The 15406-nt window shown below is 50.9% G+C and overlaps 7 protein-coding genes across 7 annotated transcripts; 2 read left to right on the top strand and 5 right to left on the bottom strand.

Moving 5' to 3' along the window:
* Positions 1-378: 378 nt before the first annotated feature.
* On the top strand, positions 379-2984 carry DSM5745_07421 (ATP-dependent DNA helicase 2 subunit KU80; the record flags this gene model as incomplete). Its single annotated transcript, XM_026749437.1, has 10 exons — positions 379-507; positions 553-607; positions 657-723; positions 778-845; positions 893-1061; positions 1111-1171; positions 1216-1743; positions 1797-2182; positions 2234-2448; positions 2500-2984. The coding sequence occupies 10 exons, from the start codon at positions 379-381 to the stop codon at positions 2982-2984; spliced, it is 2163 nt and encodes a 720-aa protein (XP_026601469.1).
* Positions 2985-3192: 208 nt separating this feature from the next.
* DSM5745_07420 (Qc-SNARE protein) lies at positions 3193-4418 on the bottom strand (the record flags this gene model as incomplete). Its single annotated transcript, XM_026749436.1, has 2 exons — positions 3193-3244; positions 3307-4418. The coding sequence occupies 2 exons, from the start codon at positions 4416-4418 to the stop codon at positions 3193-3195; spliced, it is 1164 nt and encodes a 387-aa protein (XP_026601468.1).
* A 243-nt stretch (positions 4419-4661) lies between these two features.
* On the bottom strand, positions 4662-6176 carry DSM5745_07419 (SIP1 domain-containing protein; the record flags this gene model as incomplete). Its single annotated transcript, XM_026749435.1, has 2 exons — positions 4662-5736; positions 5926-6176. The coding sequence occupies 2 exons, from the start codon at positions 6174-6176 to the stop codon at positions 4662-4664; spliced, it is 1326 nt and encodes a 441-aa protein (XP_026601467.1).
* A 238-nt stretch (positions 6177-6414) lies between these two features.
* dps1 (putative aspartyl-tRNA synthetase Dps1) lies at positions 6415-8141 on the bottom strand (the record flags this gene model as incomplete). Its single annotated transcript, XM_026749434.1, has 2 exons — positions 6415-7092; positions 7152-8141. The coding sequence occupies 2 exons, from the start codon at positions 8139-8141 to the stop codon at positions 6415-6417; spliced, it is 1668 nt and encodes a 555-aa protein (XP_026601466.1).
* Positions 8142-8615: 474 nt separating this feature from the next.
* DSM5745_07417 (putative HAD superfamily hydrolase) lies at positions 8616-9910 on the bottom strand (the record flags this gene model as incomplete). Its single annotated transcript, XM_026749433.1, has 2 exons — positions 8616-9693; positions 9765-9910. 2 exons carry the CDS (start codon positions 9908-9910, stop codon positions 8616-8618), a joined length of 1224 nt encoding a protein of 407 aa, XP_026601465.1.
* A 251-nt stretch (positions 9911-10161) lies between these two features.
* On the top strand, positions 10162-11313 carry DSM5745_07416 (F-box protein; the record flags this gene model as incomplete). Its single annotated transcript, XM_026749432.1, has 1 exon — positions 10162-11313. One exon carries the CDS (start codon positions 10162-10164, stop codon positions 11311-11313), a length of 1152 nt encoding a protein of 383 aa, XP_026601464.1.
* Positions 11314-12062: 749 nt separating this feature from the next.
* Positions 12063-15088, bottom strand: DSM5745_07415 (Coatomer subunit gamma; the record flags this gene model as incomplete). Its single annotated transcript, XM_026749431.1, has 6 exons — positions 12063-12295; positions 12346-13164; positions 13212-13559; positions 13610-14576; positions 14625-14935; positions 15013-15088. The coding sequence occupies 6 exons, from the start codon at positions 15086-15088 to the stop codon at positions 12063-12065; spliced, it is 2754 nt and encodes a 917-aa protein (XP_026601463.1).
* Between the last annotated feature and the right edge of the window lie 318 nt (positions 15089-15406).

Below are 15406 nucleotides of genomic sequence, written 5' to 3'. Positions count from 1 at the left end.
TCAAGAGATGCGAATGTGAAGGGGAAGTGTTGATGGCAAAAGTCGCTGTATCATGCGATGCGCATTTATGGATTGCGATGCGGGACCATCCGAGGCTTTGCGGGCCGAGCTTGAACCCACACGCCCCGAGATGCAGGAACGCTACTATTTCCACGGGCTGCAGTACTAGGGCAGGTTAAACTCACGCACTTCTTCTATACACACACATCTCCATGATGTCATGTGCCGTCGCGTTTGAGCTGTCCCCAATTGGGAAATATCGCGCGTCTGCCTGGGCCTCCGCGTTGTTCATCGCCTGCTGCCTTTTGGCGGTCCTTTATTAGCCAATTCGCTGTGGTCTCCATGTTCGTGTTTTGATTTTTGCCTCTCACCTTCACCATGGCGGACAAGGAAGCAACAGTCTATATTGTGGACGTGGGGAAGTCCATGGGCCAGCGCCGCAATGGCCGAGACATCACGGATCTCGAATGGGCTATGAAATATATCTGGGACTGCATCACGAACACTGTAGGTTCCCAAATTCCGTTATATGAGCTTTACTGACTAGCCCAGGTGGCTACTGGGCGCAAAATGGCAATGCTGGGCGTAATCGGCCTAAAGACTGACGGTCAGACATGTTGGTAGTTATAGAGGTCCTTATACTGAGAGATTGACAGGTACCGACAACGAACTAGGAGATGAATCCCACTTCTCGCATATTTCTGTTCTGTCGGAGATCAAGCAGTATGTCGTCCGCTACGTTCAAAGTGTTGTGTTCATAGCTGACCAACGATTCAGATTTCTTATGTCTGACATTCGGGAACTGGGCGAACTAATCAAGCCGAGCAATGTCGACAAAGGCGACGGTATGATCCCGGATATACTGAAGACGTGCTTATATTGATGGCTGCAGCGATCTCTGCTCTCATATTGGCAATTCAAATGATCATCACCCACTGTAAGAAACTAAAGTGGAAGCGGAAGATTGTCCTCGTTACGAATGGAATGGGACGAATGAACAGCGAGAACCTTGAAGATATTGTCTCGAAGGTCAAGGAGGATAATATCGAGTTGATAATCCTGTAAGTGATGCTAGCATTTTCTTTTGGGATTGAATCTAAAAGGTTGTAGAGGGCCCGATTTCGACGATGCAGAGTATGGCACCAAGGAAGAGGATAAAGATCCGCGCAAGGTATAAGGTCTTCCCAGAAATGGTTTGTCTCTAACATTTTGCAGGCTGCCAATGAGGCTCTTTTGCGGACTGTCTCTGAACAATGCGACGGAGTGTTTGGCACGCTTGAACAGGCAGTAGAGGAGATGGCAACCCCTCGAGTCAAGGCTGTCCGGCCAGTTGCATCATTCAAAGGTTTCCTACAACTAGGTAATCCTGAAGAATATGACACGGCGGTCCGCATTCCTGTTGAGCGGTACCCACGAACAATGGTAGCGAAGCCGCCAACAGCCAGCCAGTTCGTCCTGCGCTCAAATACAGCCTCTGGAGAAGAAGGGCAGGAGTCAGCAACCGTCGTTCCTGAAAGTCAGCCTGAAGATGGTAGCTCCCTCACTAATGTGAGGAACCTGAGGACGTACCAGGTCAACGATGAGAGCGCCCCTGGTGGTAAGATTGATATAGAACGAGACGAGTTGGCTAAAGGGTATGAGTATGGACGTACAGCGGTCCACATCAGCGAGACCGATGAGAATATCACCAGACTGGAAACCACTGCTGCGCTGGAATTGGTCGGATTCATCCAGAGCGAGCGGGTATGTATAGCTTGACACCGCGAACCGACTTTCGGAACTAACAAAAATTCCAGTATGAGCGATATATGCATTTGTCTAATACCCACATCATTATCTCCAGTCGCGCCAACGACAAAGCCTCACTTGCACTATCCTCATTCATACATGCCCTCTTTGAACTAGAGAGCTATGCCGTTGCTCGCCTAGTCACAAAAGAGAACAAACCTCCCATACTGGTTCTGCTCGCGCCTTCAATTGAGCCAGAATACGAGTGTCTCCTCGAAGTGCAATTACCATTTGCCGAGGATGTCCGAACATACCGCTTCCCACCTCTTGATAAGGTGGTCACCGTGTCTGGAAAGGTGGTAACGCAGCATCGAAATCTCCCAAATGATGACCTTCTCAATGCCATGGACAAATACGTAGATAGCATGGAGCTGAAAGACACAGATGAAGATGGGTACTTGCCCTAAAAACCCCTCCAACATGTACAGACCACTAATGAAGCTAGGGATCTGATTGATACGCCCTTCCCTATTGAAGACTCCTTCTCACCTGTTCTACACCGCGTGAATGCGGCGATTCGCTCTCGAGCTATACACCCAAGCGACCCCATCCCACCCCCAGCAAAAATTCTCACCCAATTCTCACAACAACCCGACCAGCTCCTCCAAAACGCAGACCGCCATCTCAAAAATCTCATGGAGGTAGCCGACGTCAAGAAAGGTACCTGCCTAGGTTCACCAATTCTTAACGCCTTATGCTAACATCCAATAGTACCTCCCAAAGCTAAAGGCCGCAAACGCGCTCGCGAGCCCGAAAAGCCTCTCTCAGGTCTAGACGTCGACGCCCTCCTGCACCAAGAAAAGCGCGTGCGAATCTCGCCGAACAACGCAATTCCCGAATTCAAACAGACCCTCGCACAAGCCGAGACCATCGAAACAACGAAGGACGCCGTCAAGCAGATGCGCTCAATTATTGAGGACCAGATCCGGAATAGCCTGGGGGATGCGAACTATGACCGCGTCACGGAAGGACTGGGCGTTGTCCGCGAGGAGCTGATATCCTATGAAGAGCCGGGACACTACAATGAGTTTATCACGGAGCTGAAGGAGGCGCTGCTCAAGGAAAAGCTGGGCGGTGATCGCAGGGAGCTGTGGTGGCTTGTCAAGAGGAGTAAATTAGGCTTGATCGAGCAGCGGGAGTCGGAGCTTTCTGAGGTTACGGAGGAGGAGGCGAAGAAGTTTCTGTCTGCCCAGTAGTAATGCAGGGAAGAGTGTTTTTGGGTGAAAATGTTCTAGATACCATTTGCTGTTAATGAGAATGAGAAGGAAATGCTCCAACAGGGCAAAGTAACTGAGACATAACTCGCTAAAGAACTAGAGACTGTGTATACTCGAAAAGATCATTCCTTGGGCGCTGAAACACGCTGAATAGAACCCACGCATAGCAATATACAAACCAAACCGACTATGAGATTTTCCCCAGTCTCTTCTTGCCAATATCAACCTTCTGCTGAAGTCTAGTATCGCACAGGGTCAGTAAACGATCCAGATTATGTTCGTGGGGTGAAGGACAACATACCTCGTCGCATCCTCATCTACCATCCGCAACATCTCATTCTGCACCTCCAATTCCTCATTGATCTGGATCCCGAGCTCCTTCTGCCTCCTCACAATCTTCAGCAGCTCCTCCACACTCATATCCTGCTGCTGCATCGTATCCCGCTGCAACTGCAACACACCTTGGTTGTCCAGCTCGCGCGTCCGCTCTGTCTCCTTCCCAAGCACCCTTCCCGATCTTGCGGGTCTCCTGCCACTGCCTCCTGCACCTCCCGCACTATTCGCTGCCCCAATGAGCGCCTCTTTGTCCTTGATCGATGCAATGGCGTTGTCGACTCTGCTCTTCGCCGCCATGGCGTTCAGTAGATCCTCCAATCCATCTTTCTCCTTCCGCGCGTTGATCAGGAGGTCCTTCCGACGTCGAATCTCGCCTTCCCCGAGCGAGGTCGAGCTAGTATACCGCCCGTTCCCTTGTGCACTCCCATTTCCACTATCGGCTATCCGCTTCAGGCCATCCTCCAATGCAGATATCAGCGAACCCGCACGCACAAGAGAGCTCTTCGCCCGCGCCGAGCTCTCATGTTGCCGTTGAGGCGTCGTCTCCTGATCCCGTCTAGTAAGATGTAATCTCGCATCATGGAGCTGCGATTTTAAGTCTCGGTAGCAGTCTAGCCATAACGTTGGATCCGAAATGGGTTCTCCGTTGAGAAGGCCCGGTCCTGTTGCTGCGGCGTGCAGACGCGCGGAAGATGCGGTGATGTTCTCGTTACTATGGTTGTTACTACCGAGGCTGGGCAGGTTCAGGAAAGCGCGCCAGGCTGGTGAGTTGCGCCATCGGGAGTCCGAATCTTCGTTGATGGCGCGGAGGTAGGACTCGAGGCCCTGGCGGCGTGATTCGCGGAGGTCAGCGTTTGAGACTGTATTTGATAGCCAGGACTTCGGTGGGAGAGGCAGTGGCGGCGCGCTGTTTGTTTGGGACGTCAAAGTTGTGTGGAAAGTTGCAAAGTCGGAGTAGCGCTTTGAGAGGGCGAAGGAGCGGAGAGGAAGGCGGAGGGTGATGTTGTAGATTGTGAAGGGCGGGGAAGTGGTTGAGGTCGTAGTTGTTGGTATGGATATCTCGAGGGGAGGAGCCATCATGGAGTATTCTGCTCTCTAAGCTCGCAGAAGCTCCTTGAACTGAGAGATGGGAGAAGATGCTGGAGTTGTAGTTGGAGTTGCACTTGTGAGATGACAAGGCCGATAAGGGCTTCATTGCGCTAACCATATCGGGCCCAAACAATGACGCAACGCCCTCATTACTATTAGTTCGCTACTTCAATTTCATATGAAAGGACAAAGGTATCATATTGAAGTGAAGGGGTACTATTGACTCTTTGGTTAGAAAAGCATTGGCTCCCCTTCAGTCCATAATTCCCGCGCTTCTAACAGATCTCGCTGCCCATAATGCTCTCCAATTATGGTGATGATCATATCCAGCATTGCTCGAGTCTGCGTACTCACGTCAACAGCCGCCGTATCAAACTCGACTTGGGCTTGTATTTCTCCTTCCTCTCGAGATGACTGCTCGATCCCGGTTGCTGAGATCCGCGCTTCGAGTCGCGCTTTCGCCTGCTCCAATCCCTCCGCATCAGATTTCTTCTCCGCACAGGGGTCCTGGGGGTCGGTAAGAACGTTGGCATCGACAGCTACACCCCCTTTATCGCCCAATGATCCGTCCTTGTCCTTGGTGTTCTGATCATCGGAGTCATAGTCTTCTTCTTCTTCTTCTTCATACAATTCCCTCTGTTCTTCTTTCACCTTCTTGAGAATTCTCACAGCACGTTTCCCCAACTCCCGAATATCTCCAATATCCCGGGCCCCCAACTGCCCAGAATCCCGACACTTTCCTAGGAGTCCCCAAGCCCAGGCGCCAATACGTCGAACCAAAACCGCATCCCCGTTCCGTACATTCTCCGATATGAGTCGCGCCAAGATCATCAACACTCCCAGAACGCTATCCATATCCATGCACGCAAGTTGTACTGTTTGAGGGTCAACCTCTTGCAACAGGCGCCTCCACTCTCTTTGCGCATTCTTCGATGTCCGGGGAAAGCTGATGGGGTGTGAGTCATCAAGCGCAGATATGGCTTCAGATGGGGGTGTGCATTTTAGAATCGACCGTAGGAGAAGGAATCGGTGGTGAAGCAGGTTGTAGTAGCTTGCTTGGGCGTCTGTAAAGATCTCCTCGGCGACGGGTTTTGTTGTCGCAAGGCCAATATATACGCCATCAGAAAAGATTCCTTCTGCGACATGCTTCGCGGTGCTCGGTTTCTCGTCTTCGTCGTTGGCGTTTTCGTCTTGCTTGTTTCGGTCGCGGTAATCCTTGGACGCATCTGTCACTGCGGCTGTTTCCACCGGTGGTTCTATCGCTACGGGAGCGTTGAAAAGCGTAGGCAGTGAGTTGGCTTCGGAACTAGAACAGCATTTTCAAGTTAGCGATCCCAACAAAATTATGCCAGGTATAAAGAGAAAGAGAGCGATAGGGGAGACGAACCTCGCGTCATTCGCAAGCTAGCTGGAACCAGAATGCAAATTTAGCTAGCACGTCGCAACAAGAATGAAACCCCAAGAACAAAGGTAGAAGTAACAGGCAAATGCTTACCGGACCATTTTCAGATACTCTAAACCATCTTCCGCCGGTCCATAAAAGAGTTCATCGCCATCAGCTGTATCGAGACCGGGAAAGGCGCTTTTCTGCCCGAAGACGGGGTGATTGCGAGGTTTCTCGTATGGAGTTACCGAGTTCTGCGTTTCCTCGTCGTCCTGATCATCTTCTGCGTACGAAGAGCGGGCGCGCTTGGAGTATGGTGAATATCCTGAGCCTGAGCTGGGGAAATTTCGTTTTTGCGACATACCGGCGGAGGTGTTGTGGTGAGTTGAAGAGTGAGGACCCCGGATCCTCGAGCTGCTCTAAAGAAGCTCTATTTAGGCTAGCTCCATCTACGGATCTGCGGGGCCTAGATAAGAGCAATCATAGGCAAAGTAGCAACTGTAATGCTCCCTACAATAGCTTTCTAGCCAAGATATATACAGTAAATCGTCGTGTTTTCATTATTCTTTTATCTAGTTCCCGAGTTTCGAGCATTTACGATTAAGGACGTAGACGCTGGGGGTCACGAGGGAACAGAGTTGCCAACCTGATGTTTGGCAGTCCAAGGAAGAACATGACAATACGGTTCAGACCCAGACCACCACCGGCGTGGGGAGGGCATCCCTGGCGGAAGGCTGCCAGGTAGTCTTCGAAGCCTTCCTGGTTGGGATCGACGCCCTTGGCGACCATAGAGGCCTCAAGCTCTTTCACATCGTGAATACGCTGAGCTCCGGACATGATTTCCTCGCCACGCATGAAGAAGTCATACGAGTTGGAGAAGCGGGAATCCTGGGGGCAGGACTTGGTGTAGAAGGGGCGGACAGCCATGGGGAACTTGTCCAGCACATAAAAATCAGTGTCGTACTTCTCACGGATGATCTGGCCCAGCTGCTTCTCCATAGCAGTAGTGAAGTCGTTCTCAAAACGCTCCTGTTCTGAGACATCGACACCGGCCTCCTTAAGAAGCGCCACACCGTCCATGTAGTTCAGTCGCAGGGCCTTGCCGTCCTTGGGGAGCTTGAAGTCGCCTGCCTTGGGGTATGACTTCTGGATGATGGCGATCTGGTCCGCGTATCGCTCCTTGAGCTGAGAAAGGATGAAAACGAGGAGTTCCTCGGCAAACTCGAGAACTTCGTGGTAGTGAGAGCTGAAGGTCTTCTCAAAATCCAGACCAGTGAACTAACAAGGGATTTATAATCAGCTTTTGGGAAAGAATATGTTCCCCAGCATGGACATACCTCGGTCAAGTGGCGGTGAGTGTTGCTCTCCTCGGCACGAAAGACAGGCGCAATCTCAAAGACGTTCTTCATATCACCGGCGATACACATCTGCTTGTACAGCTGCGGGCTTTGGGCCAGGTATGCGTTTCTCTTAAAGTACTTGACCTCGAAAACACCACTGCCACCCTCTGTGGCAGCGCCCACCAACTTGGGCGTAGAGATCCATCGAGAACCGCTCTTGATCATGTACTCCGCAAACAGCTCTGCAACACCGCTGGAGATCCAGGTAATAGCCTGGCTGGTCGCTGTCTGAAGATCCAAGACACGGTTGTCAAGACGGGTCTTGAGGGTGACAATGGGCGCACCATCGGCGTCAACCTGGAAACCCTCCTCAGTGGTCTCCGGAAGTGGTCGCTCCGCATCCTTGACCTGCATGGGAAGTTGTTGGGCGGCTTCAGCGATCATGTAGATCTTGCGGATGTGGAGTTCGTGGTTGTTCAGGGTGGCGGAGGCAATCGGAACACCAGGCTTCTTTACAATACCAGTGACCTGGACAATGGAGTTGACATTCAAGCCACTAGTGTACTTGACCATCTGTCGCGAGATGGGTTCCGCCGCAGCAATAACAGCCTGCACCTTCAGACCCTGCTGTCGGAGCATCAGGAATGCCAACTTGGCGCTCTGAGCACGGGCATTGTCCACACGAGCCACGACCGTAATCTCCTTCTCATAATGTTCGTCATTGATATCGGCGAGTTGTGTGGTAGGAAGGACGTCCGCGGTCTCAGGAATTGGGCCGTATAGATCTTTTGCGGTGTCGTTCGCCTCAGCAGCGGCAGCCTGGGCCTGTTCTTGCGCAGCTCGCTGAGCAGCTTTCTCCGCCTTCGCCTTATCCTTCGCAAGCTTCTTCAGCGCACTCTTGCTGAGCTTGCCTTCTCCGCCCTCACCAGCCTCCGCAGCGGGAGTCTCCTCGGGCTTGGGGCGAGTGGGCAATTCGGAATCCGCCATGTTGATTTCGAAAACGTTGAAATGAATAGAATCCCAGAGATAACAATTCTAGATATCTGGCTGGTGGCGGCCTTTGAGTCACTCGTCGACGCCTAAGCTCTCTTTGACTGACTCAAACGGTCGTACAGCTCTTGGACAACAAATCACCCCGCCGGGTTAAGCCCTACCGTATTGGAGGGGCAGTCCACGTGATCCTTAAAAGCCTAAGGCACCGACTTGCTATAGATGAAAGGAAGAGACACAGAGGGCTTCAGGCCACGAAATGCAGGGCAGTTGCTCGATGTGCCATCACTGGAGCATTTTTGATGTTAATTCATAGCTTGCGAATAGAATCGCATTGCGATGAAGTCTACAGTACAGTGGGTCTAGAGTATAATGCTTGCCGTCTCTTCTCTATAGATACGTCAAGCAGTCGAAGAAAGTGTCGCGGTTTACCTCGCGAGGAATGAGGTGTTTCCGAGCGAGTAGTGGAGTCTATCTGACCTGCCACTTCGAATGCTGCAAGCCCCATTCAACCGCTTTCTGGACATTATCAGCAATAGTCTTTGGAGTCCATGCCGGCTCGCCTCCCATGTAAACGCCAGTTCGCACGAGTATAGAATGCCACTCGCTGTTGTGAGCACTTCGGTATGAGTTGGCTCCACGAATATCGGATTCGGGGTTGTCCCCAACCATGTAAACGTTTCTTAAAGATCTTTCTGTTTTGAAACCGAACGCTCTAGAACGGTTACGCAGGAGCTGATTCTCCGCGAACTCGTATGTTCCTTGCGACGGCTTACCAATAACTGTCTTCTTTAGCTCAACGCCCTTGCTAGAGCCTCCAGTGATTGCACTCCAAGTGCCTTCCAAAGCTTCGCGGAAACCGCCCTGGCCTAGACGAGGGAGGCTGTAAGCAGCAGCCCACCAGAGATCCGGGTTGGAGAAGTAAAGCGGTGGCTGTCCATCCTGCTGATATCCACGATTGGGAAGATCGGCGCGGCCATTCTTTTCTGATAGAGTCCCTAGGACTCCTTGCGATGAAAGCAAGAGGTCAACGATGACATGAGCGTCCAGCGCCCAGTCCCTCGGGTCATTGAATACGAATATAGCGTCAATCTTGAGGCCCTTGGTTGGATCCCCGGGCTCTCCTGTGTGAGACAAGGGTCTCGTAAACGTCTTGTAGTAGTCGCTGAACCCCTTGGAAAAGGGCCAGATGGATGGGTTGGCCATCAAAATATCGCCAGGTGTTACGACGTTTTTGAACCCGTACCTCTCTGCTACCGCACGACATCCATCTCCATCCCCACCAACTACTAAGACGCGTTTGTTCTCCAAAGCGGGTTGAGTCTTCGTTCCCTGCACCATTTCAGCGAATGGTGAATGGCTCTGAATGATCACGTCTGCATCCAATGGAACTTGTAGTTTCTCGCTGATTTCAGCAACGCGTTCGGTTTCATGTTTTCCACCACCATTGGTCAGAAGGATAAACGGAATGCCTTCTTTTTTAAGAAGAGCTAACGATTCAGCCGCTCCGGGGATAGGAGTTGACGATCGAAGAAGGACACCGTCGATGCTATGGAAGGCGTTAATAGAACAATTACTCACGATGCGGACGAGTTTATATCACTATACCGCTCAACTTACTCAAATGCAAAGGCAAAATCAGGGACTCGGGGTGCTGCAGAACTAAGGTAGCGTATGCTCCGGCAAGTTGGTCTGGCGGGGAGAAAGGAACGCGAGTTAGAGCATTGGACCAGTCTCAAAGGCCGCCAAAGGGTGTGAGGACGCATTTCAAATCTATGAGATTGAGAAAGAACGTACAAGGCGCTTGAACAGATGAAAATAAGAAAGGAGTCTGGAGAAGTGAAACTGTTGTTATCGGAAGGGAGGGGAAACGGGCAGTCATCGGAGCTTCCCCGGAGCCTTTTCTAAGGCTGAATGATATCATCCCGATCTCAATCCTCATTTTCCTCCGCTCGACTAATCCCGCGCTCAGCTACGAATAGACGGATTATGATGGAAGTTCGGTTTGCCTTGCCTAATGATCTCCGAGCCACCAATCCATCTTCCAACGGAAATTGTCGTTCAGATTTTGGACGAGGTCGCTGCCGATGAGGTGGCCCGCCAATCGACACTCCACGCCTGCTGTCTGGTCTCGCGGCAATGGTATACCTGCGCAATTACTTTACTCTGGGAGAGACCCCGGATAAATAGCGGCCGCAGCTTTACGAGATTTACAAGCACGATCAGCCCACCGATCGGGGTCCGCAAGAGCAAATGGAATCTCGGCGCCCTCGTTCATAAGCTCGATTTGAGCTCCCTCGTCCATCACAGCTCACCCAGCCTGACCGCAAGGTTGTTGGGCCGTGTCAAGGAGAATTTGGAAGTATTTATTGCTCCCAGGGCTTCGTTTGCGTCCAACAGCCTGCCGTCACTCACGAAATGCTCCAAGCTCCGTTATCTAGACCTCTCCCTCGTGACCACACCCATTCCCTTCAAAGACCTCAGAAGGAGTCTAAGCAATCTCACCAATCTACAAGCCCTTCGCCTCCCCCAGTCGAACTCTGTTCCAGACTCCGAGTCGTTTGGAATACCTTGGCCCCCAAATCTTAGCCGTGTCCAGTTCAGCGGCCACTTCTCCGCCGAACCCATCCGGTCATTCCGCTGGCCGGCGTCTCTTACGAGCCTCACCATCAAAAACTGCTATGACCTTTCTCTTTCGAATCTCAGCAGCTTCATGTGCAGCCTGGACTTAAGTAATTCACTTAAGCGTCTCATAATATCTGGTTCAAACCGCCGGCTAAGCCCAGAATCAATAACCTCTATTCTCATCTTAGTACCAGGCTTATCTTTTCTCAGCGTCCCTGGTGACATGGTTGATGGCACGTTCTTCGATATGCTCTGCCACGCTGGTATCCCTACCCTGGAAGTGCTTGAATTTGGATACCCCACTGAGGATCCGACAATATATTTCAGTACAAAGAGCTTGATCGAAGCGCTTGAACTCGGCCTTCCGAATGTGTATGCCACGGGGTTCGCTGAGGTCTTTATCTCCGATGATGGCATGTTAGACGACGACGCAGTTGACGACTTCTTACTTGATCGCATGGAGTTGAGAAAATCTCTCCCACCTGGTGTCGTGGACACTAAACAAACCTCTTTGAACATTCAGCCTGGCGTATATTATATCTGAGTTCCGGGGGTGCTTGTTCCGCAGACCATATTCATCTCTCAGATTTATTCCCACGCGGAAATCAAAACGGGTACAATTTCTGAAGCGCCAGCTGGTGCTCGGATGAGCATTATTCCCCATTATACGTTCTGGTTGGCGGTATACGGGTTACTCCGATATTATTCTCTCCTATATACCTTGCTTTATGACTTTATGAGATATGTCTAAATGACAAATTCAAGAAGGGATGGGTTCAACCTTATGTGATGGATGCTAGAAGCAGGTTTTTCTCAGGCGTCATCCTGTTTCATTGAGGAATAACAGCTGTACAAAAAACACTTGTGTTGTTTTAGTTTGGAACTCCAAAATTTAGCAGTGCATACGAAAGACAAGAAACATCATCTGCACTAGATGAGAGTGTGGATATATGGCATAGCTTGTAACAAAAATGGCCGCTACGCCAGTAACAAAAGTCAGTAAAAAGAAATACTCTTTTATTGGCCAAAATGCAATCAATCATCAAGGTAATAATAGAATGATCAAAACATAAAGAAAGGAAAGAGAAGAAAGAGGAGAACATTGCAATGGGTTTAGACGCCTACACAAATCATTGATCGCATCTAACTCGACACCTGCATTATAGACGGGGGGAAATTGTAGAGAAAATCGAATATGGCAAGCCTGATTTCATAATGCCAAACTCGTCATCGCCTGAATATACCTTCTTGAGAAAGTCAAAGCTACACAATACAACCGGCTCCACCTCCAGCTTAAGCCAAAGAAGCAATCACCGCGGGCGCGACACCTTCTTCTTCGGCGCGCACTGTAATCTTAGTGGTGACTCCAGTCTTCGTGGAGTAGGCCATCTTGATGAGAGCCGCGACTCGGCCGCCTAATACTGTCTTTCCGAATAATTTGAGAGTATGTGTGCTGTTGCTAAGGGCCACGTCGGTTCCTTCGAGAGGCTGTAGTGAGAGTGTAGATATCAATTGTTCGGTGGCGTCTGATAAAATTGTCAGTTCGAATCAAGGATAAAGAGTTAGATCAACGTACCTGCGATGCCCTTTAGGTTGCTGAGCTGAAGAGTCTCGCTGACTTCCTCGCCGTTGGCACCTGTCTGCTCCCAGACATGGTCGAAGCTGCCGGCAAATGTGGGGATGACATAGTCGCTGCCTGTAAGTTCTAGGTCGTTGACTTGATATTCATCCTCATATCCGCTGTCTTCCGGCTCGCCAGTTGTAGGGTCGATCTCCTTGCTAGTGAATTTGAGGTTGTTTGTAAATGAGATAACGGGGACACTTTGTTCGCCCTCGAGCTTCTTGAATGTGACATATATGACTCCAGGTTCGTTGGTGTTTAGTTTGGGCGCAGGAACAATGAATTCCTCTTCTAGGATATCCTCCTCGGATGGCGTAGCGACCACGGTAACGTCTTCCAGGACGGTATCCGGAAGAGTGTTTTTAACATCATATTGCAAAACAATGTGCTCCTTGAAGATGTGTTTGACAGCGGTGACGATGTATTCCGTTTCGCTCTCGCTGAGTTCGACGGGAACAGAAGATTTGAGCAATGTGCCGTACGCCTTGAGCTCGGGAATTTGCATGAGCTGCTCGGCATACTTCTGAGTGGCAGCGGCGGTGGCAGCTTCGGCCACACCATTTGCTTTGCCGCCCTTGGGGGGGCCAGTAGATGGTGCCTTGAGTGTAGGGGTAGCACTCGTAAGCTTCTTGGTTCGCTCTTCGGCCAGGGCTTGTTCCTGAGAGACAACGGGAATCGTAGACACATCGAATGCCGTAGCAAAGGTCTCTTTGTCGCCGGATGTCACGTACATGACAAGTTGATGCTCAAAGGTTGAAAGAGAGTACATCGATTCTACCTAGGTCAGCGAATGTATAAATCTAGCGGGAAAACGAGCTTACCATTCTTGATGAACAGATTCGCCATATCATCCTCTTCAGCCATCAACCGAAGGTTGAGAGCAGCTCGGTCACGGACTTCGTCATCGGTATCATCAAGGCACCGCGTGAGGAGAACAGAAACGCTGGACTTTACTTCAGGGTCCTTCTGGCCAACGCCAAACTTAGCCAGTGCCGTTACAGCGGCAGCACGAACAATGGCGTTTTCGAGGACCACTCGGTTGTAGATGTAACGAATGTACTTCGTAGGCTGCGACGTCTTCGGGCCCTCAACACCAAGGAGGTGCAGAACCCTAACAGACAATTTTGTGAATTCGCAGTCCTCAATAAACTCACAAAGATGGGCAAGGGCTGTGACAAATTAGCTAATTGGAAGTTACGGTCAAATGAAAACTCCATACCATCTTCTTTGCTCTCGGGGACAAATTTAATGAGGTCAAACATGCTCTCGACAACGCTTCGCTTGAACTCATAGCCACCCTCATCCCGTAGGATACTGCTGAGGAACGAAAGCATACCGGCCTGCTTGCTGGGGAACTTCAAGCACAAGGTCCGGATTGCCTCGACGATCGTAATCTTGAATTCGTCCGTGATATCGGCCATAAATCCCGAGATCTGCTTCATCAGGCGGTCAACGCTAGCCTCATTGCCGGTCTTCAAAAGAGTGGTGATGGCGAAAGTGGCGATGGAACGATTGGTATTCGAGATCAATGATTCGATGTCGGGGTTGCACACGTTAACAACATGAGGCTTGAACGACGCGAATCGGTGGAGGATGCGGATCGCTGCGAACTTGGTGATAGCACGGGGCGAAGAGAGGAATAACTGGAGAACATGGACAGCCTGCGAGGCTTCCGCATCACTGACGTCCCTAATATCGCAGATCGCCTTTGCAGCCTCGAAGTTTACCATCTCGTGCTTGTGTCGGAGCCATCCATCGAGCATCTGCATCATGGGTTTCCTTAATCCGGCGTCTTCCTCAGCCAGCTTTGCGGCCAGGCGCACAAGAAGAACAAGCGCGGCGGGGCTCTTTACTACCCCTGCAGCGCCGTATTGTTGGACCATCTTAACAAGAGCCATGCGGTCATGCGAGCGCATCTGGTATAGAAGCCCAATTGCATGGTACTGAGTCATGAAATTTGACTGCGAAATCGCGTGTGCCTGGGAACTGCCACCAAATCCGAGAAAGCCAGTTGATTGCTTAGAGCCCGAAGCCGCTTCCTGTGTCTCGCTTTGCCATCTTCGGACAACGTCTCGCGCGATCGGGAGAAGGTGGTATGAGGAGACGAGAGCGGCTGAGGATACCGAAGGGGTCTTGTCGACAATAGCTGTTTTGATCAATCGTTCGATACCTTGTACGGTCGTGGCCTATCAAGCTGTCAGATGAGAAGAGCCCCGTAAACCCAATTTACTCACGTCGATAATGCGGCACAGAGCCCGAATAGCGTTAGCTCGGTATAGTACATCGCTGCCAACTGCGGTATCCTTCATGATAATGCTAGTGGACATGATGACATCTTCGGCCGTGTTTGCGAGTTCTTTCAAGATGAGATAGACCATCTGCCGTAACGAGGGATCCTTGTTCTGGAACAGTTTCGAGATGCCGAAAAAAAGAGTGGTCGCTTCGTTCGTCGGGAACTGCTCTCCAGTGAATACGAGGACCGCGATCTTGGTCAGTAGCGTGCGGCATTGGCGAGGCAATATCGGTGATGAATTGAACAGTCTCGCTATGGAACGGGAGAAACACGGTCAGCAACAAAACATCCGGGTCATGGTACAGCTCCGATTCGGGGGTGGTTCTCACCATCTTGGAAAACGGAGGTCCGATCCAGCTTGATCATAGTCTGGTCGGCATCCTCGTCCTTCTTCATGTAGCTCATGATGCTGGGCGGCAGCGATCGCAGCAGACAGAGGACTTTCTAACTTGCTCTCTGTCTAGAAAGTAACCGGCTTGCGGGGAGACGCCAGGTCAGGGTCAAGGTCAATAACGAGGGGGACACCGAATTGACCGCGGGTTCAGGAGGCGGAATTGATCGTTCGGTACGTAAGAGGAGTGAGCGTAATCAAATCCTCATTATATGGGCAATGAGAAATAGAAAACGAGGTGAGATTGCTGCGAAGGTGACCGGCCCAACGAACAACAACAGCTTAATTGGACTCCGACTTTCCAGTTCCCGTCAAGCATCCAGGTGGCCTTC

The sequence above is a fragment of the Aspergillus mulundensis genome (assembly GCF_003369625.1).
Source record: "Aspergillus mulundensis strain DSM 5745 chromosome Unknown scaffold_8, whole genome shotgun sequence".
Lineage (NCBI taxonomy): Eukaryota > Fungi > Ascomycota > Eurotiomycetes > Eurotiales > Aspergillaceae > Aspergillus > Aspergillus mulundensis.
Note: the sequence above shows the minus strand (reverse complement) of the source record. Positions and strands in the feature narration are given on the sequence as shown.